This window comes from Pelmatolapia mariae, linkage group LG1 (assembly GCF_036321145.2).
Source record: "Pelmatolapia mariae isolate MD_Pm_ZW linkage group LG1, Pm_UMD_F_2, whole genome shotgun sequence".
NCBI lineage: Eukaryota > Metazoa > Chordata > Actinopteri > Cichliformes > Cichlidae > Pelmatolapia > Pelmatolapia mariae.
The window spans coordinates 33944933-33966756 of NC_086227.1; the positions used below are offsets into that span (position 1 = coordinate 33944933).

General features: G+C 40.6%; 1 protein-coding gene across 1 annotated transcript in view; it reads right to left on the bottom strand.

Moving 5' to 3' along the window:
- Window positions 1-5526: 5526 nt before the first annotated feature.
- The window catches only part of igf1rb (insulin-like growth factor 1b receptor), a 66745-nt gene continuing 50447 nt past the window's right edge, over window positions 5527-21824 (bottom strand). Inside the window, exons 7-21 of the mRNA XM_063479614.1 lie at window positions 21666-21792; window positions 20881-21116; window positions 19353-19520; window positions 19036-19240; window positions 17453-17757; window positions 17214-17347; window positions 16235-16394; window positions 15989-16088; window positions 15055-15125; window positions 14308-14537; window positions 14062-14169; window positions 13690-13852; window positions 12692-12821; window positions 12424-12558; window positions 5527-11102 (exon numbers count right to left, since the gene is read on the bottom strand). Coding sequence (XP_063335684.1) covers window positions 10577-11102; window positions 12424-12558; window positions 12692-12821; window positions 13690-13852; window positions 14062-14169; window positions 14308-14537; window positions 15055-15125; window positions 15989-16088; window positions 16235-16394; window positions 17214-17347; window positions 17453-17757; window positions 19036-19240; window positions 19353-19520; window positions 20881-21116; window positions 21666-21792 — 2798 coding nt within the window. The 3' untranslated portion in view covers window positions 5527-10576. The remainder of the gene's footprint in view (window positions 11103-12423; window positions 12559-12691; window positions 12822-13689; window positions 13853-14061; window positions 14170-14307; window positions 14538-15054; window positions 15126-15988; window positions 16089-16234; window positions 16395-17213; window positions 17348-17452; window positions 17758-19035; window positions 19241-19352; window positions 19521-20880; window positions 21117-21665; window positions 21793-21824) is intronic.

Here is a 21824-nt window from a genome sequence, read left to right on the forward strand (position 1 = left end):
GCTATGAGATATACAGTAGAAAGCAAGCAAGAAAGAATACAGGTGTGAATGAGAGGGACACAGCTGTAATGGTGAAACTGCAAGGAGCAGAGAAAGTGAAAGCAGATGAGTTTAAATACTTGGGGTAAACCGTCCAAAGCAATGGTCTGTGCACAAGAAAGGTAAAGGAGAGTGCAGGTAGGGCGGAGTGGATGGAGAGGAATATCAGGGGTGATTTGTTATCAGGGCTGGACTGGGACAAAAAATCAACAGAGGCATTTTGACGAGAGACCGCCCCACGAGGTATTATAGGAAAAGCCATAAAGCCTTTGAATGAAAAGAAACGCTGTTGTGAGTTCTATACATTTTACATCAGATAAAATGTATAGCTCATAGCTGTAAGCTATACATTTTACATCAGATAAAAACTTTGGTTGTAAGATTCTGATAATTATTTATCAAACGCTAGACATTTTAAATGAGAATAAGAAAGAAAAGTATTTCTTTGTGCCCCCTTTTCCTTGTGCCCCTACTGGCCACTCTGGCAAAACTTTGCTAGACCCGCCCCTGCACAGTTACCAGCTGTCAGCTACATAGAAAATGATCCTGGTGTTATTTGTCTCTCAGAAACAGTTCATAACTTTCCTTCAACTCATTCATGTCACCTAAAAGGTAAACCTGTTTCTCCATCACCTGTTCAGCTCTGATGATTCAGTAAGGACATCTCCTGATTTCATCTTCATGTTTCCCTCTCACCAGGATATCCAAATAGATATCATGACCAGCAGCTTTTACGGCTGTGGCTCCAGCAAACATCAGCTGAAACTAGAAAGTAATATTAAATAAATTCTAACAACAGCTGATCAAGCTTAAAGTGCTGCTGTTGTTTAGCGCGACATCTGCTGGTTTCCTCTTTCTGGCGCAAAGTGGGTGATAAACAAACAAGAGAGATGGGACTTGCTTCAGAAAAGCCAATCAGCTGATCATTGATCAGTTTCATGATTGAAGTAGCAACAGGAGAGGGAGGGGGAGAGAATGAGAGAAGAAGAGGCAGTTGTGCAGCATAAAGACACAGAATAACTCCAGTTTTGTGTCTTTTTTTTCATTCTAGCTGAAGTACAGATCAAATTGCGTCCCTTTTAACCTCAATACGGATACCTTTATGACCACATTTTGAGCCCATACATATACCTCAATACCATTTTCTTCTGTTTGTCTGTGATAAGACTGCTTTGAGAGCCGGAGGAGGGTGCATCCAACCTCCTTGACTGTAATTGGTCCAGCCCAGAGTCAACTGTGACCAATTGGCCAATCCCCCACCTTTCACTGTTTATACCGTTACAAAAACAAACAAACAAACATTGGCCCATAAAAAACAAAAATTCACCATCCAGTCCAGCTGTTCCTCAGAGGGACATATCTGAATTAATACTGATAAATGGGACTGATAAATTCTTACTTTGTGGGTTCCCTTCACACAACTAAAAGAAAGTAATAATAAGTAAAACAGTGCTTTGTAAATCTTGTAGCTTATATGTGGGTGTTAAAAGAATTTAAAGTGCAAGTAGTTGCAACACTGTCACAGTGATAATATATACAGAGTATGCAATATTAAGGTGTATATGCAGAGATCTGTACAAAAATTGCAAATTTACAGGTTAGGGGTAATTACAGTTCTAGCGAGGCACTGCCTTGTATGCGCCCCTTACATAGCTGTAGACGGTTGCAGTGATTAAAATCCCTGGCAACAACAAACACAGCATCTGGGTGAGCGGTCTCGTGCTTGCTGATGACGTCATGCAGCAGTCCTAGCGCTGTGGTCCAATCAGAACGCGGCGGGATGTAAACAGCCAGCAGAAACACAGCACTGAACTCCCTCGGTAAATAAAAGGGTCTGCACTTCACTATCAGCACTTTGATGTCCGCACAACAGTGATTTATATAACATTTATAGATCAGTTCGCCCGCTTATTTTAAATATTATCCTTCCTACCTTACACGTAAGTAACAGAGACAGACGCAAAAAATCTCAGAGTTCCCGCCTCGTACACCTGCATGATGCGTTCATATTGACCCACAGTTGTGTGACGGTGTTTAATGAGGGTCTGTACAGCTTTGGATTCTCTTAGTGTCTGTTTGAATAGACCTGAACCTCCTCTCTCTGGACAGAAGGTCAAAAAGTTGATAAAGAAAAAGAAAAAAAGAAAAAGAATGCTTGGACTAGCGTAATGCACAGGTTTTTGACGGGGCTCCCACACAAACGCAAAGCAGGAGATGAAGCATCGCGAAATATGTTTCCAAACCAACTTCCTTCCAATTCAAACACTAGAAAATATAGTGAAGCATATCTTCCCTTTGGCTTCACCTGCACAAGTGCCAAGGTGTGGACGTAGTGTAAAAGAGTTAGTAGTGTATTTTATTACTACCTGTAATTTATTGCAGTTTACTAAATGTTTGAGGTGTGAAATAAACCGCAATGGAGTTTGAAAACAAAATATGGGTGTGTGTGGTTGGAAGATGTGTTTGTGCGCGGGGGGTTAGGTGGTGGTGGGGGGGCGCGAAGATTTTTTTGTAAACAAAGGGGGGCCTAGTAAAAAAAGTTTGGGAACCACTGCATTAGATGTACTTTTGTTCTGCTACCCTCAGTCATATTTGAATATCTGCAACCAGAAACACGGGATACCACAATTTGTGTGCACTCTGCCACTCTGCCAAAAAGTACACTCGATGTCCTTATTCAGGTTAGGAAAGCTTTCCTAAACACTCTGTCTGAAAATCAAGTTTTAAAAGAGGATGCAAAGAAAGCCAGGCAGCAAATCAAACAGCTGATGGCTCAAATTTCACTGATGCGCACCAAGCTGGACCAATGTGAGATCCAAGCTGGAGAACCCACTGACGAATCAGTGTCACGCAAAGTGGAAAGGAGCAGTGCCATCAAAGAAAAAGGGGATCAGACTTGTTCAGATAAGGAAAAGACCAGAAACGTTGAATTCACATTGAAACGTGAAATCCTGATCCTAAAACAGGAGAAGGACAGTCTGTCTTTCCCAAAATGGATCTATCCCCAAAATGGCTGAAAAATCTAGACAAGGCCATTCTCAAGGATCTTTGCAAAACACATAACTGCAAGGAAAAACGTTTGATTTTTAATCTGAGGGAACAGCTTGATAACATTACTGTCCCAACCTTCACCAAACACCTGTTGGCTTTACCAAAAAGAGTACTCAGTGTCTCTGAAAACAGAGAAGAGTACAAGGAAGTTGTGAAAAATTTCACTAAAGATCTGGTAATGCACGCTATGGCTGAAGGAAATGAGACGGCGACATGGCATCCAGATACATCTGAGTTTATTATGCAGAGGGTTTCCCATAAGATCTGGAACAAAATTTTGTCCAAAAACTACAAAATGTCCTCAGAGAACATTGAACAACTCAGCCTGACAGTATACAATGAACTCCATGAAAGGTTGCCTTCTCCAGTACTTTTAATGAAGTCAAGAAACTCAGTGATTGACGAAGTAATCGTCAAAACCTTCAAAAAACATGCCAAGTTGAAGAGCCAAAATGTAATCTTTAGGGCTTTCTCATGCCTACGCTAAAATGTAACAAAATTTAATTTCTAAATGTAATTTTAAAACCGCCTTCCTTCCCTCATCGCCAACTGGCCGTGGCAGATGGCCACCCCATTCCAGAGCTTGCTTCTGCCGGAGGTTTCTCTCTTTTAAAAGAGAGTTTTTCCTTCCCACTGTCGCCAAAGTGCTTGCTCATAGGGGGTTGGAGTTTTTGTGTATTATTGTAGGGTCTTGACCTTACAATATAAAGCACCATGAGGGAAGTGTTGTTGTGGTTTGGTGCTGAATGTAATATCAGATTAGAATCGTGTGTCTCAATATAATGTATCATAGCATCATCCTGTAGGCCAATTTGAAGTGGATGTCATGTAATGTCTTTCTGTATGTGTGTACAAACCAGTGGTGAAAAACACCAGAGATACGCAAATTATAACCGGTGTTTGAGATTAGCTGGTTACATTTGTTTAGATATTCTACTTTCCATGTTCCAGATCCCCAGAATTGATACTTTCGCCAAATGGTCTTTTCTGTCTGCCAGTGTGTCATGCAGTTTTCCTTGGCAAAGAAAAAAAGGTTGCCGGCTCCAGCTCCTGGAAATGCAAATAGCCTTCATATCAATATTATTTTCAGACAACAATTAATTATTTAAATTTTTTAATAAAAAGCCTTCTGCCTGGTTTTAGACCTCTGTCTTTCTGTAACATCGACCGCAATCCGACATTTTCCCCTCATCTCAATCTGGAGTTTACCTGCATACATCCTGTTCACTCCATCAGTTATTTCTCACTTACTGCTGTTGAGGAAACAGTCCCAGTATGGAGGGATAGCAGCAAGAGTGAAAGCGGAACATTGACAAGATGAGTGAGACCTGCTATGGACATGGTTGGCATGAAGAGGAAAATACTGATGGATAGGGTGAGATGGAGTCATATGATCTCCTGTGACTACTATTTGGACCTATTTTCATTTACAGCTCAATTTATTTATTCACTGACTCTATTATAGAGTAGATTTGCATGAATCACAGCTCAAAATAGTCTTTATTTTAGTTTGCTCCTCCCCTTTTAAGATCAGTATTAACTGATTGGCTGGCCCTTGCAAACATGAGACGAGTAGAGCAGTGTTTCCAAACCTTTTGGAGCCACGGCACATATTTCACATTAGAAAAATCACACGGCACACCACCAAACAAAAATGTCACAAAAAGCATATTGATCATTTTTCCCCGCGCACAAGGTATAGCAGAATTGGCTCAGTTTGTCCCCAGTGTACCTTTTTTGCTTTCTTCTGACCGCTAGGGCCTTCATCTGGGTCAGAGTTTTCTCCAGGACCCAGGTCAGACTGACTACTTTTTCTTTTCAAATATTTGCATTGTCTCACAGGATGACTATTATATTTCTGTTTCACTGGCAGTTGGCAACCCATTTAATTAGAGCAGGTAGTTGTAATTGTTCTTCCCATTACTCACACTGATCGCTTAGAGTACTAATCAGGTGGAACCAGATAATCTTCCGCGGCACAGGTGGAAAACACTGGAGTAGAGCCTCTGCATACAGAGAGCTGTGTGCCTGAGATGGCCATGTTAAACTCACTGACATCACACAGAGCCAAGACTAGAAAAAACTGACAAAGCGTTTAGATCCTACTGAATTGACCTTTGGCTCACAGGGAATACTTGGATAAAAACTGAAATTAACATGGACAGCACGTGGTTTAAGCAGCAGCATCCAACATCCGCTTTATAGTCACAGATTACTGTTACCAAAGACTGTTTTTGAAAAATAAGCAACATGCTTCAGCCGTTTATGTTAAACCTGTTATATAAATTCAGTGTCATTCATTCCCTGTGCTCATGTTATGAACTATAAATTAAATACACTGAGATGTTCTACCTATATTTCCTTAAACCTTGACTAGAAATATACAAAATTCATCCCAAATAACATCGACGTTCCAACAAAACACACGCAGCAAAACAGTTTGCATACATTTTTATTCATCTTAAATCTCCTGTAGAAAAAAAAAGAATCAGAGAAACAGACATTCTCTTTTCCTTCAGCCAATAATTTTTCCCAGAACTCAGAATATATCGATAACAGGAAAAATTCTTACAACAGCATGTACAAAAGAGAAACCAAAATGAAACCTCAGTCTAACAGATCATTTCAATAAAAACGCAAAAAGTTGGAAGGCTATGAATAATTTACACAAACAAAAGTACAGGTAACAAAATGACCATCAATGTAACAAAAAAGGAGAGAGAAAAAAAAATTCGAAATTTGATTTTATGTCGGCTCTGTGAGGTGTTCCAGTGGTAAAAGTGAGGCAAAATTCAGACCACAAACTCCAAAATACCCATCCTGACCACCCAACATGGATTCGTTTCCTGCAGCTGGGCTTACCGAGACTCCAGTTTGAAGTTATGACCCTGACAGGAGAGGAAGAAGGGTTTAAAAAAAGAAAAGAAAAACGAGGGAGAGCATTTAATAGTTATAGTGAAATCCAGAAGTCACACAACCTTCACTTATCAACATTTCTACATACCAAATATCTGCTGCAAGTATTGACAAAAAAAGGTCATAAAATGTGTGCCTGTTGAAACCGGTCTATACTGTCCACAGCTAGAAGACGAAATCACCAGAGAAAACTCGTTTTAGACTCAGCGGTGCTTCAAAGTGTAATAAAAGGCAGTGAGGGCTTTCACGGATTTAAACTGTCACACTGAAAATGGTGAAACTGGTGGTTGTCAGCCTGCAGTCCTGCATATATGTATCCTTATGTGTTTAAACAAGTTTTGAAACAGCATATAGTAGCAGCATTGTCTTTATAAACCAGAAAAATAAAGTGAATGATTGTCTAACATCTTCAGTGGGCTTTCTAGGTCAGAAACATCATGGCACAGGTCATGTGTGGGATTTAAAAGGTGGGAAATGGCCTTCAGGTAGACCCAGTTTCATGCACTACTATTAAATTACAGCTATATTTACTACTTCTCTCTTTGAAAAACCCACTCGACAGTGTTTTTCCAAGCAACAATGGCATCCAGAACTGTACAAATATTAGGGCAACATAATGAAAAAATATAGAGTAATTTCTCAATGTGGCCCCAATACACCCATAAAACATTTTTAAGTTGTACTCTTCATTATATTTTTTCATATTAAACGTTAGTAATTTATAGTACCATAAAGAAAGTTTGCATTGTGTGTGTTTTACCAAGCGAATACGTGGGTTTGCCATATAGTGGCTACCTTAGGTCACAACTTCATCCACCTGATTATAGGATAACCCGAAAAATACGAAAGATAAAAAGGGGGGGATTCTACATGCTACTTCGTAACCCTACAATGTGGTGGTGGATTATGTGCAGAGTAGGTGCAAAGGACAGAACTGCCCTTTCTCCATTCTTGTATGTTTGTAGCAGCTCCTCCAGACTTTAGAAAGCCCAAATAAAAGCCACCGTGGGCCAAACTTCAATAGCAAGATGTTTGATGGTCATGTTTTTCCCCTTGGAACTGTTACCATGTTTCCAGGATGGTTTGGTTTGTGGTTTGGATTCGACCATGTTATTGACAACATGCAGTGAGATCGTCATTACAGCCAGTCAACTGTAGGTGAGATGTTTTGTTGTTCTGTACATGTAAATAGATTGGAAAAAAAAGAAAAAAGTGAGGTAGATGGATGGTTGAAGGATTAATAACAAGACCTTCCCCCAAAATAGAGAAAAAAAACAAAACAAAATGACAACATATAAGAAGGAAAACAAAATATCTAATGGGGGATTTTTTTTTTTTACAGTGATTTACACTTCACACAAAAAGGACATAAATAACCAAGAAACATTTGGGCAAGGGATACACAAATGCTGCTTTCAGAGGCAAATAAGCCTTTAAAAATCTTTTTATGTGGTCCACTCTGATCATATATTATTGTTTTTCTTCAGTAAATCTTCATAAAGAATACCATTAAGATTTATTCTCAAAGAGAAGGGCCTCAATACTTGTTCCTTTTATAAATCCTTTTAGTGTCACCTGTGACATCTTAATGTTCCCAAAGGAAAAAAAAAACCTCTCAATGCTATAAGATTAATTTTCACCCATGTCTCAGCCCAATCTTCTACAAACACACATTTATATGTTGAAAAAAGATAAATAATATGGGTTACTCTAGCAGCCTAAAGAAAACCACCCCTGATGAAGAGACAGAAGTTGATTAGAAGAAGGTGAAAGTATCCCACAAACAGGTTTCTGTACTCGCCTGAAATACATAAATTATGTTTTGCATTGTACTCTTAAGGTTTGCACACGGCACTAACACAGAGCCCTGAAACTGACAAAATGCAGTATCAGAAAAAAAGAAATGTGAGTTCACATAATACTGTTAGCTAAATGATTACAATGTGGACTAAAAAGAACACTTTACACATCTTTTTATCTTTCATTGCCCGAGATTTTGGGAGGGTTTTGGCACACATTTAATGATTGATCTGGTCATTAATCACTTTTTCAGGACTTTTATACATGTGTGGGGATCATCTGACAGAGCTGCTAGCCACTTAGCTACAGCTAACCTTTCCCCCCCCCCAACTAAACTAGCATGAGGACTATTTCTGGTACAAATACCACATTTTTAACACAATTATCTTCATATTCGGCTCTTGTTTTTATCATGAAGTAGGGCATATTATGGCAGCATATGATTTAATGAACACTTTTCTTTCATAATAAACTAGAAAAAAAAAGGTATAACTAGCATGAGCCAGCAAGAAAATGTGTTAATATTTTCTTGCTGGGTAAAATGCTTCAGGTAAAAATGTAAACTGTACTTATCACCTGTATAGTTGGTAACAAATAAAGGAGTAATTAATGTGAGTAACTTATTTTTTGCTCTGGAGTTTGTTTTATAATAAGTTAGCTTGAGTTAACCAGGTGGCTCAGGTAGATAACTAGGATTAGCTCGCCCCGACGCCGCTGCGTGTCCCCTTTTAGTGTATTCTTGCTGCTAGGTGGCTAAAAGGCACTAAACAAACAGCAAGTGTGCACAAACCCTCCAAAAAAAGGGGGAAACTAAGGTGATGAGCTGGTATAATAGAAGATTATCATAAATTACATATTTCTTTCCTTTAATATGATTTCTGAATTATTTAACTAACAGTATTGTTTATCAGTGTTTAATGCTACATTTTGAAATGTCTCACTTCTACATTTTGTCAGTATTAGGTTTCTATACATAAGTGTAAAGGTCAAATCAAACGCAGCCTGACAACCATTCGGTTGTAAAAACACTGCTTTTGAGTATTGTTTAAAAAAAGAAAAGCAGTCAGAGAGAATAAGAATGAGACCGAGGTTTAACACACACCAGGCTGGATGTCTCTGGGTTAGACAGAACAAGGGGAAAAAAAGAAGAAGAAAACAAACGGGAAAGTAGAACAGGATTAAACTTTCCTCTTTGACCTGAGATTTAGTTGGGACACCTGGCCTCTTAGAGTGATAATGATGGGTAGAAGCGGTTTAGTCCAAACCATAGAGGACTGATGCAAAAGGGTCCCGAGAGAGCACAAGAACACCGATGGTCGTCGCCCCCCATCGCTGTCCCCTAATCAGATGGGAGGGGAAGTGTTTCAAAACACAAGGCAAATAGTCGTACCTTATACGCAAACACAGAAACGAAACCAGCTCAGATACACTTTACACAGTTACAAGCATTAAAAAAATGGACTGTAGTTGAAACGTTCGTAGATCCAACCTGAAGGAGTTTTTTTTCTCTTTTTAATATATAGATATTGACTATATTACAACCACAAAGAGAAATAAGGAATAGCAGCTTCTTTCTGTACACGATGAATGTCTCCAACTGTAGAAAAGTTAGAAAAGTGACACAAACAACTGGTGTGTACATAAATGCTCTGCCCACAGAGAGATGTTGTAAATGTTGGAGACCGATGACTAGCCTAAAAAAATACCTGTTCGAATACAACAACAAAGACGTCTCTGAACTCGGAGAACCCCGACTGAGAGACGTTGTACAACTCGTGTTTATGTTTGTTTTTCCCATTTACACTTTTTCCATCCGCAGTCCTCGCTTTGAGTTTGTTTGTTTTTTTTAATTTTTTTTTTTTTTTTGCTTCTTTATGGACTGTATTTGGCGGTTTAACCGTAATGGTACAGCACTTTGTGAAAAGATGTGGCTCAATTTCAGATAATTTCAAAGTCTATAATGTCAGATTTACTGTAGTGTAGCACTGTAGAGGGAAGGTAATATCCCTTTTATTTCAAGATAGTGCAGTAGCAGATTTGTTTTGCTTTAATTTTCAATGGAGTGTGTTGGAGAATTACAGGGCAAAACTGCATAAGAGAGAATCTGACAAACAGTATAAATTTGGCAATAAATTTGGCAGAGTTGACCTTTCCCCCTCTGGTTGTTTGATTCAGCGAGTTGGCTGTTGATCCGGCATTAAGCTGACACCCAGCCTGCAGAGCAACCACACTACTGAACGACCGACGAGACATGCCAGCCACTCTTAAGAGTTTCTTCTTCATTAGATATGCTTAATGTTTTCACCATAATGCCCGTTCAAAAGCAAACAAAACGCCGCTCGTTTTATATAAAGGCCTATAGATTTTTCTTCTCCCATTTGTAAATACATATAAAAAAGTAACAAACGATGAATTATAAAATAAGTTCAGCCATAAAGAGAGAGAAAGAGATCTCCCAAATTATTGATATTTTTCTTATTTGTAGTGTTTTTGATCTTCCCACTCGAGGGCAGTGTCACGTTGGACAGCCAGCTGGTAGAAACCAAAACTTTATGAAAAGGAAAAAAAGAAAAAGAAGAACATGTTTGCTCCGTCTTCCTGTGAGTCTCACTGAATGGTCACATCCAGCTGGTGGACCACGCGGTTTGCTGTATTTGATTTAAAAAACAAACAAAAAAAATTCCCCAAAACAACAACAACAAAAAAATTTTTATTCCATCCACTGAGATGTCGAGCAGATGGAAGGTTTGCAGTCTGGTGGGTTGTCCAATCAGCAGGCAGAGGACTGCGGGAGAGGCATGGCACGCTCATTTTTGCGTCCTCCATTCATGTGCGCATATGGTGGCAGATCGTCCAGAGACGGACGCATTGTGACGCTCGAGCCTGTCCCGAGCCCCGACCCCGCTGCGTGCCCCGCCCCCGACAGCCCATTAGCTGCTTGCTGGCCGGAGGGGTGCTTGTCCATGGCAGCTCTCGACGTGCAGGGAGAGGAAGGTGAGCTGGGAGCTAGCGATGGGCCAGGTGGTGCTTCTGAGCTTGGGGAAGGGGGCGTCTGTTGGGGAGCTGGAGTCTGCTGCAGTTGTGTCGATGAAGGAATGTCCAGAGGAACATCTTCCATGTTGTCTAGCTTTTCCAGGTGGAGCTGCGGCGCATCGGGTGGCTTGTTATCGGCGCTGTAGAAGAAACTGACATCCCTGAAACACGGGTCCAGCTCATCCTTTATGCTGCTGATGATCTCAACAAAGGATGGACGCATCTTAGGATTGTACTGCCAACACATTCGCATCAGCTCAAACCTGCAAACACACACATACACACACAAATAGGTCAGGTCAATATTCAGCAACAACATGTCCTCCTGCAGTAATGACCCTATCCAGAGGAACTGTACTTTCCTACCAACAAACCAATATTTACTTTTGCCAAATGTTTGCTTTCTGTTGCTAAAATGGCTGTATGACCCTCGTGCACTCACTTCTTGTTTATGAAGTGCTGAGCTGATGCTGCCTTCACATGCATCCAGCACAGAGAGCTCTGCAGCCAACCTGATTCTGACAAACAAGTTGTGACTCAAGCAGTCATAACTTGTCAAACTTACACTGCAGTTTGAGTGGATTAAAGAAGCATGTTAACTTGTTTTAGAGTTGCTGTAAGGTGGATTCCGCTATTTCTAAAATGGTCACTTAAAAAAAATTATAATAATAATTTACACCAATATTTATCTTCTTAGAATCAACGTTTTCTCTTGTGTTTACTGGTACCCGGTAGTATCAAACATGCTACTACAACCAGAAGGGGGCAGTAATGCACCTAGAAGTGGTTTGTTGAACACCAAAACACCAAATGCATAAACAAGAATAAGCAAAGGTGAAGGCTTCTACAGTAATCAACAAGTGCGGTGCAAAATTTACCAGGTAAAGCTGACATATCACAAATCTGCCCCAGCTTTGCACAGTTAACTGAAGTGCAGGAGGGGGAATTGTTCCCAGTGAATATCAGATGGTATTTTTGCTTGAACTGTCAATCCTGAGTTTGTGCTAAGTGTGCTAAGCTATGAGTATAACTGACTGCAGCTCCAGGATGTCAAACTGGGGCTGATTTTTATTTTGTAAAGCAAGAGATGAGGTCCGCTGCAAACCAAACAATTAGGACACAACATATTATTATTAACCAGGGAAGTGCACTAGTAAGACCGTATTTTCTAGATATGCTAATGAATAATATTATTTATAAAATTGTTGCTGTTAGGGAAGAGAGCAAACCCTGGGACTTCACATTTGTTCTCCGCATGACTTCACCATCTGATGCATCCTTCAGTGTTTTCTTGTTGGTGGCCAAATTTGTCTGTGACACTCATGACTCTTTTGATGTGGATTTATACTGCGGCTGTTTCACATTAAGAAGAAACACATCTTAAAGAATACAAGTTCACACACTGAAATATAGATGGGCTGTGAAGGCAATCAGTACTGCAGTTCAGCAAATCCAGAGACCACAGGCTGAAGGGCAGCAGTGCCGCTTCACTGAGTGGATAATTAAAATTAACCAGCAGAGAAGAGGAAAACAGACATGAGAGCATTGTATGTGAATGTGCAGTGTGGAGTTTATGTGTCTTACAGCATATCGGGACAGTTCTGAGGTTTCTCCAGAAGCCCCCCCTCCATGACAAAACGGAGAACTTGTTCATTAGAGAGACCTTGGTAGGGCTGTTCTGCCAGAGTGGCAATCTCCCACAGCACAACCCCAAATGACCTGTATAGTGGGAAATGGGGAGGGGGGCAAAAAAGTGTGTTTTCCATTATCTTTATGACAATGATGACATATTTTTGGAAGCGGTATACACACAGAATGAAGTCACCATGTGTGTTTTCATGCGTCTGCTTACCAGACATCCGAGTTGGTGGTAAAGACTCCATCTTTCAGGGACTCGGGTGACATCCAACGTACGGGGAGCAAACCTTTACCACCTTTGCGGTAGTAATCTGTCTCATAGATGTCTCTGGTCATGCCAAAATCTACTCACACACACAAACACAAGCGCACACAGACCAAAAGTAAGGAAGTGAAGCAAAATTTTTCCTGACTTCTTGGTGTAATTTGAGTGGGTTTGTATTTCATACAGTGGTGCTGTTTACTGGTATTATAACTCTTAAAACAGCATTACATTCACTGCCATCACTTAGGGTGTTTTCACACCTATGATTTGTTTACTCTGGTCCGAATCAGTTAATCAGTTTGTAAACTTGTAGCTTTTCCCTGCAGTTTGGTTTGTTTTCACACAGAGAAAAAACCAAGTAAACTCCAAGCAAAGCAAAATGCATGACTACAACCCAGTCCGCTCATTGGCCAGAAGTTTCTGTGGATGGAAGCAACAAAAGCAAATACAGGAAGAAAGTGATGTGTTCTGGACTATCAGAGAAGAAGGAGAATTTAAGCTCATGTCATGGTAGCTCGTACAGACATTAACAGTGCCTTGCCCCATTCAGAATCCAAAGCATTTGTAGTTGGTTCGGATGGGGGTCAGATCACGTTCCCACCATAAACGAACCGCTCTGGAGTTCATTTGGAACTGCACTGAGACCACCTCCTCTAAAGGGTTTCAGCGCAGTTGTTTTGGTTCGCTGCCGAGTGCTATTACTGTGCTAACATCTGCACAAACGAACAGAGTTCAATGTAAACTGACTAAACACAGAAGATGTGACAACACCCTTGGACAGCACATCACATGAGCCTTAGACATTTTAACAAGGCATTGTAGCTATAACTGTCTAGAAAATAGCTAATGATGCTAGTGGTGTGTTTTCTACTTTACTCTGTAATTGAGTTTACACTTAGTGAGCATGCTCCCAGTGACATGACAGTGACCCCAGACTTATCCTTTACCTCCGATCTTAACAGTAAAGTCCTCGGCCACCATGCAGTTCCTGGCTGCCAGATCTCGGTGGACAAACTTGTTGGCGTTGAGGTAAGCCATGCCATCAGCAATCTGCCCTGCCATCTGAAGCATCTTCTTCAGAGGAGGGAGAGATAGGCTGGACCACTGTTGCTGGAGACACGAAGGAGAACAAGTGAACATGAATTATCTGACCCACAGGTGAAACTCTCTGACTACACTTAATTACAACATTGCATTACACTGGATAGAGATACAATTAAGTTACTATCATGCAAAAAAAACCCCTACAGATTAAATATTTAGTTTTGTTTTTATTCAGTACTCATTTTCTGCGGATCAGTATGACGACAATTTACTACCTCTTTAGGTCGCAAGGAGCGCAAGTAACTTTTTAGATCTCCTCGGGTCATCAGTTCCATGATAACCAGGGTGGGCTGGCCCTGAGAGACCACTCCCAGGAGACGAACCTGCAACAAACAAAGGATGATTCAAACACAGGTAACAAAGGGAACTGATGTAACCATGTGGCCATTTCTTCTTAACTAGTCAGAAAATATGAACTACCCTGATTTCTCCGTAAGATCTGAATTTATGTGAGCACATACCACATGATGACAATTGAACTCCTTCATGACGGAGGCTTCATTGAGGAATTCAATCCGCTCTCTCATGCTGGCCGACTCATTAACAGTCTTAATGGCAACACGCGTCTCTGGTTCGTCTTTGACCACACCTTTGGCTATGCCTTCGTACACCATGCCGAATGACCCTTGGCCAAGCTCCCGGCTCAAGGTGATCTTCTCCCGTGCCACTTCCCACTCATCTGGTACATACACTGCACAGAAAAAGGCATTTCTATGTTAGCAAAAGAAGCATGATTACTTTTTGAGGTGTGCAGCCTATCAACATCCAGTGTTAGCTATTTAACAAAGCAGACAGAGAGATAGTGATGTAAAGATTGAATCTTTCAACAACACATTAGCTAGCCTCAATCTAGTGGAGAGAGTCCAGCTGACAAATTATTAGTTATTACTGCAGTTGTTTTCTGGTCGATTGTGATTGTTGTACAAGTGTAATATATTTTCATGGCTTTAAATTAGTGATAAATTTAGGTAGAAACTGGCTGCAATGGCTTACTTTGCTCCCTGGTCCAACATCATTATTATTAATGTGCATAGGTTATAAATGTGATTTAAACCCAAATTCCTATAGGTGTATGGTGGCTGAAGCTGAGGCAGTCTTATTAATAACCAAGATTTCCATCTCAGCAGTGCTGATGAAAGGTACTTATCAAATGTTTTGTTTTTCAACTAAAGGCCACTGAATGGACGGGAATGCTTAACTTCACTCACTTTCTGCTGCGCTGAAGTACTCTGGGTTCACTGAAGCGTACAGAACTCCATTTCCGAGCCGATCACTGTTCCTGACAAAAAAAAAAAAATGTTTACAGACACAGAACAGGGAGCGTGCATAAGGGTATAATCATGCACATCAAATTTTTTATTTTACAAAGAATACTAGTAAAATGCAACATTCACTGTTGACACAAGTAAACTTTTGCTTCAGATGCATTTACACTCCCAGATATACTTGGCATTTGTTAGGCATAACAGTGCCTGGATAGAGCAGGAGGCAGCAATGCACAGCTCTCTAGCACTTGATCTTCGTATTAAGGAATGGACAGGTTAAAGACTGACTGATTTACAAACTAGAGAAGTTGTTGCAGTGCACGTGTGAAAACAAGTACTGTAGTATTTCAATTTGGAAACCTACTGTGGCTGGCTCAGAAAAAAGATTAATAGGCCCTAAAGTAAAATCATAGTATGACAGGTGTTGCTAATTTCTTCTGGAGACTCATTACTTCAGGTTGTTTTGAGTTCAAATCATGCAAATTTATGATCTTCAGTTCTCTTCAGGATAATTTGGTATTTCAACATAAACACTAAATATTACAACCCCACACACAACAGGGTGCCAATCACGTAACAGATGGAATTCTAGCTTTATTTGCCACTTAGTTTTATGGACTACAATTGGCAAAAGCATTTTTGCTTTGGTTAGTGTGTTGGTTGAGTGACTGTGGATCACAGTGTGACCACACCACCCATTAGTACGTTGTTTAAGTGTTTATTTTGGGGAAGAAAAAGGAAGAAAAGTACATGCCCATATGCCTTTCATTTTGGGTTTTTTCCTGATACAGGGTCGCGTTTCTTTCGGGAAAAGTATGGCATTCTCTTTCTCAGGATAGATCTTTCGTAGGTGATGAAACACTTCTTGTGCACAAACCTTTTCCTGTTGAGAACAACCATCACTCCAATCAGAAGGCAGATGAAGATGATGATGGAGATGGGAACGAAGATCATGGCGTAGAAGATATTTTCATATCCTGCTGGGTCGAACAGTTTGATTAATATCATTGGTAGTTTTGACGTCATTCAGTTGTTAGAAAACAAAAAGGCACAACTTTAAAAAAAAAAAAAAAAAAAGGTGCAATCAACTCTAATGATGCATGACAGCATGCGTCTTACTTACGTTCAGCCACATACAGATCCACAGTTTGTGTCCAGGAGCCATTGCCAGCCAGAGACGTGGCTCTCACTCTGACTGAGTAGTTTCCTGGACTGAGGTTGGACAGCCGAACGCCACGCTGGGCCCGATACATTTGACCAGATACACATTCATGCTTCTCAGTCTGACACACACACACACACACACACACACAGAGAAAAGAGAGCTTATTATGGAGTACGTTTTACTAAATCCAAATCAAACATCCAAGGGCCTGCTGTTTTTAATTTGTACTGTGCAATAAATAGTAAGGACAGGGTTTAGGGTGCCAGACCCATTCTGCCTCAAGATGAATAAATAATAAGTTTCATGTCTGGTCAGTGGCGTATTTGATTGGCTAACATGTACTTCTGAGACCCAGCGCTGCCACTGTTTTTATGGCGTTTCTAAAACTTAACTCCTGTTTGTTGGTTCAATCTGTTCTGCATTTAAAATGAGCACATTTTAACATGAGCACACTTCTGCATCACATTCTGTGTGTCAGAACTGACTTCCCAACATTTTCAGAGCATTAGGTTAAACTGAAATTCTGTGTTGTGCAGTGAAGACTAAAGGAATAGTGATCATTTGTTTTTCATTAAAGGGAAAATGAGAGATTACAGCGTTGACTTTGATACTTGCAAACGTGAATTGGCTCTAGCTAAATGACTGGCAGACAGTCAGACTGGGTAACATAAAAAATCTCTTTTATCTCTTATTTTTATAGATTTGCTTTTATGTCACATCCCTTTTTTGTTTTTCTTTTGTGTTTTTTGTTTGCTATTAGCATCTGTCCTTTTTGCTTCAATGTACTTTGTGAACTTCCTGCCGGTCTTAAAAGTTATCAGTATTATAAGTATTACTTCAGATTAATCACTTCATACAGAGGAGAAAATGATCTACGAGCAAAAAGAATTCTGAATAAACTACTGAATTTACTGGAAACAAAGGCAGTTTGTCCTACCTCAGCACCCAGTTTAAACTTGATCTCATACATGAGGATAAGTCCGTTGGGACGAGGCGGCGTGGGCCAACGCAGAAACACCCAGTCCTCGTGGCCTTCCCAGGTCACTGGACCCGGGATGTCATCGGCTTTTTCTGGAAAAATCACAGCCAGAGTTTAATTACAATGGGTATCAAAGAAATCACAGCTTGGTCATGTGCATCCCAGTTGCCTGTAATGTTTCAAAACAAATTGCTGACCTGCAGGCTTGGTTCTGGAGAAGACGAACTCCGCTGCGCTGCAACGTACGACCTGTCGATTGCACGCATGAACATCGATGCGGTAAACCGTAAAAGGCTGCAAGCCAGAGATCTGCAGCTCACGTTCTGTCACTGATTGCTCAATGAATTCAAATTCTTGGTCTGCCGGATCCTGTTCGGGGGTGCTGCTGTTGCCAGCGGCTTGAAGAGGAGGGGCAGTGCTACTGTTGCCGTGCAGGTGGTTGCGGCGGGAGTGAGTAGAGTTGGCGATGCCAAACAGATCTCTGCGGCGACGATCTGCTGGCCTGAAAAGTAGAGTCAGAGGAGAAATTATAAGTGTGAAACAGGTGCATTTTAAGTGACATTAAGCCCAACCTGAGTGCAACAAGCCAATTTTTCATACTTTGGAGCAGGATGTGAAACACTGCGGTAAACCACAAGGCGGTGAAACCTGTCTGTCTCCTTTGTTGTTTACTTCTTAGCGCTTTAGTTTTGTGCTGATTCCAGAGTTACTGGAATACTTTGCTCAAACTTGACGTTTTAAGTGATCTGTTTTGTTTTTGTTGCCACTTGGCTTTTGGTTCAGCAGCTCGGCTGAAGCATGGTAGGAACACTGTAAACAGAATTACTGAACAGCTCAGTTAATTTTCTAGTTACTAAACTCTTACAGGCAAAGCACACAGTATGTGCCAAAATGTGATATATCAGACCCACTAACACAGCTGAGCAACAAGAGATTACCAAGTAGTTTCCCACATGTGCCTTTATTTCATAATATTTCATTGGATGGAATACCAGACAATGTTATTGCCATGGTTTTGTCTCAACCAGAATGAAATGTGGACACCTTTTAAATGGCTTTTGACAATTTATCCTCAATTATATTTCTTCTAACACCAAGAAAGAAATGTTTTCTTTGGCTAATTATAGTTAAACAGTTCCAGCCAATCCGTAAAAGACTCTGGTAGGCGTGTAATGATCACATCAGCAGAGTTTACAGATACTGTCCCATTCATGTTGGTTTGCACACATCTGTTAAAGGTAAGCTCAAAAGTAAGTGCAGAATATATGATGACACTTGACGTTTATCTTTAGATGGAAGTACACAAATCCCTTTATTCTGGCCTGGCAAAACACACCAAGAACTAATTATTCCCAATGGACATGCACATGTGTGTTGAGACATAAAGAAATAATGTGATGCAGATGTCCGAAGTGCAATGCAGCAGGGTGACTACCTATCACTATCCAAATCAAACAGAAGGCTGAGCCACTATGCAGGGAAATGAAGAAAAAGTAAATACATTTGTAGGGAAATTGCAAGAAGGATAAAAAAATATAAAGACTGAATTATCACTCCTCATTAGGCTATGTTCTTGTAACTGCTATGCATAATTATACTGTATAATGACTAAAGACCGAAGGAAGAAACTGATCTCTGTTTTGCTAACCTGAAAAATTACTCAAATTGTGCATGCATAGATATTTGGTTAGTTCACATAGGGGTAAAAATCAAGTTAAATGTTGCCGTAGCTACACAACGGCTGTGCCACATGGAGAAATAACGATCTTGGGTTAATCACCTTGGTGTGAAAATGGAGTTGTGCAGGAAGTTTTCAAAGACTTTTCGGTAAGAGGCGTCAGCAGCTTCAGCCTCCAGGTCTTCCACTGATTTGGGGCAGGGACAACAGCCTTTACCTGCCCCATCGGGATTTAGTTTAGTCGGCTTTGTCTCCTCTTCCTGGTCTCCCACCCCTATGGCAGCGATCCTAATGGGAATCTTCAACTCTGCAGGAGAAAGAGAAAGATTTGTAGTCCGTTTGTGACTTAATTATTAGCAGCAGTGGTGGCAATGGAAGTTTGTGCCTGTGCCTGTGCGCGTGTGTGTGTGTGTACGTACCTTTGGAGCAATAATTGTGCTGATACAGCTCTCGGTCTTCCGCTTGCTGCTGCCATCTTACCAAGTAGTATGTCTGGTTCCCATTCGCTGAGACAGGGGGCGACCAGCGTACCACCAGTTGAGTGGATGAGTTGGAGTACGCTCGCACATCCTGAGGCATGGAGGGTGCTGAGAAGGACGGAGACATAAACTGATTTCTAACAACGTTTGAGTAAACTCTTTTCTCCTTCAGGCTGCCAGTGCAGATGTGATCCTCTGACATCACAGTGCTGCTACGTCTTTACACTGCAGCTGGACTTATTTAAAGCAGCTTTCCATTTCATCTAATTACTGCAGTATATTACAGTTTGTTTAAATCAGATTTTCTCCATCTCTTTGACTTGCAGCTGTGTTTATTTCAAACAGTCTTCCTCTCCATCTCCTTACAGTATGTTTGGATAAAATCCAGAAATGCTTTAATCCACTTCTATTTGCAAAACAAGTAGCAACTGAGCATATGCTGTACGATGGTTTTAAGGTATACCAAACCATTTAGTATAAAAATATACTCCAAGGATATGATTTTCAGTAACATCACAGTTGTTTGCTACTTTTGTTAAACTAATAAGGGAAATAATGCAGTTGCTAATTCAAACCACCAGAGGTCAGTGACAGTTTGGCAACAGCCAAACAGTAAGGCCAGAAAGCCAGCTGAAAACAATGCTATGCATTGGTGGGGATACAGTAATGCCCCTCTGGGATTGTTTAGACCGAACGATAGAGGGGAGTCGAACAACACAGACAAAGCTACAATGCAGTGGTGGTGAAAACATGCCCACAGCAGGATACCTGCAATTCTGCAACTAAAGATATGGACCAGTCAAATATGTTTGGGGTTTGTTTTTTTTTGACTGACTAGTTTACGATTAGCTTTGGCACTAAAACCAAATGATGAATCTTTATTTTTGGGTTGGGTTAAACGGCACCAGTTGTGGTTTGTGCTGTTTGCTTGTGTTCCCTGTGCATATGTTGGTTCTCCCTGCATATTCTGGTTTCCTCCCACAGTCCAAAGACGTGCGTGTTAGATTAATTGGCGATTCTAAATTGATCGTGGGAATGAATGGTTGTGTGTCACTCTGTGCTGGCCTTGGGATGGACTGGTGACCTGTCCAGGATGTACACTACCCTGGACAGATGGTTTTGAAATAGATAACACACTGAAGAATAAAGCAGTATATGAAGGTGTGGGTGAAAATGGGGTTTGCAGTGTCTAGCACTGAGAAGTCAGTAACACCAGAAAAGTGCTACATAAATGTCATTTTATTTCAATTTCCTTCCCATTTCAGCTGCTTATGTTGAATGAAAACAAAGGCAGAGACTTCAAATTACTTGGGGATATTTAGTGGTGGCTTAGTCAAACAACAATTTTGCTCTTTAACTCCCTGGTTATTCTAACGAACAAAAACAAGTACTTTCTCCACTTTCAGAGAGAAGAAAGTACAGACTGTAAGAGACTGTAACTTTTGATTTGTGCTGTTGTGGTGTTTACCTGAGGGGCTGGTGCGGATGTAGACCACCTTGCTCTTGGCTCCTGGCATGTGTCTATCCTCCACTGTGAGTGTGATAGCTTTAACAAAGATAGCATACTGTGTCCACGGCTTCAGGTTGGACAGAAGAACTCCAGGATCTGACTCCTTGTCAGGCCTCAGCTCCACATCCACCATATTCCAGCTGTTGGAGCCACAGCCATCCTGTCCCTCAAACTCTGTGATGTTCTGGTAGGGCCTGGAAGAAAAGGGTGAATTATTAATTTATTACTGTACATCTATTTTATTCATGTGTTTTTTTATTACACAACTGAAGAATGTCAGCAAAACACAAAAATCTCATCTTCCTCAAAATAATAGTTAACACAGACAGAAAGACCACATTTCCATCGTGTTTTTTACTTTGCTATATTTGTTTGTTGCCCGGCTCACCATTTTTAATACATCATGTCTTTGCATCAGTTTTTCCCCTCATTCTTCTGCAACGATTTAACACTTAAATGTCCACTTAAAGTCAGCTCCTAATATTCGCCCGATAGTTGTGGCTGGAAAACCATTAAGTGAGATTTCCTATTGCTGATTCTCTGGACATTTGTGAAACTATGTACCAAGTTAATATAGAAACTTGATTAAAGAAAAATTTCCTGTATTTAAAGTCCTGTTAATGTTTCTGGAACCTAACCTCTGACAGTTAACTTAAAACATGTTGGCTGATAAAGTGGTGGGATTAAGATTCAGCTCAGTAACACTCAGCCTGCAGATAAACTAAAATAAACAAAAAACATACGCTTCCTTGTAGTAGACAATGAAGCTGATGAGGTCTCTGTAGTCAGGGGGCCGGTAGCGCTGCCATGTCAGCTTGATCCTTGTGCTGCTGGTGCTGTTAGACTTAAATTTCAGAATAGTGCTTTCACCTATGGAGGGAGCAAGGAGTTAAAAAAAAAGA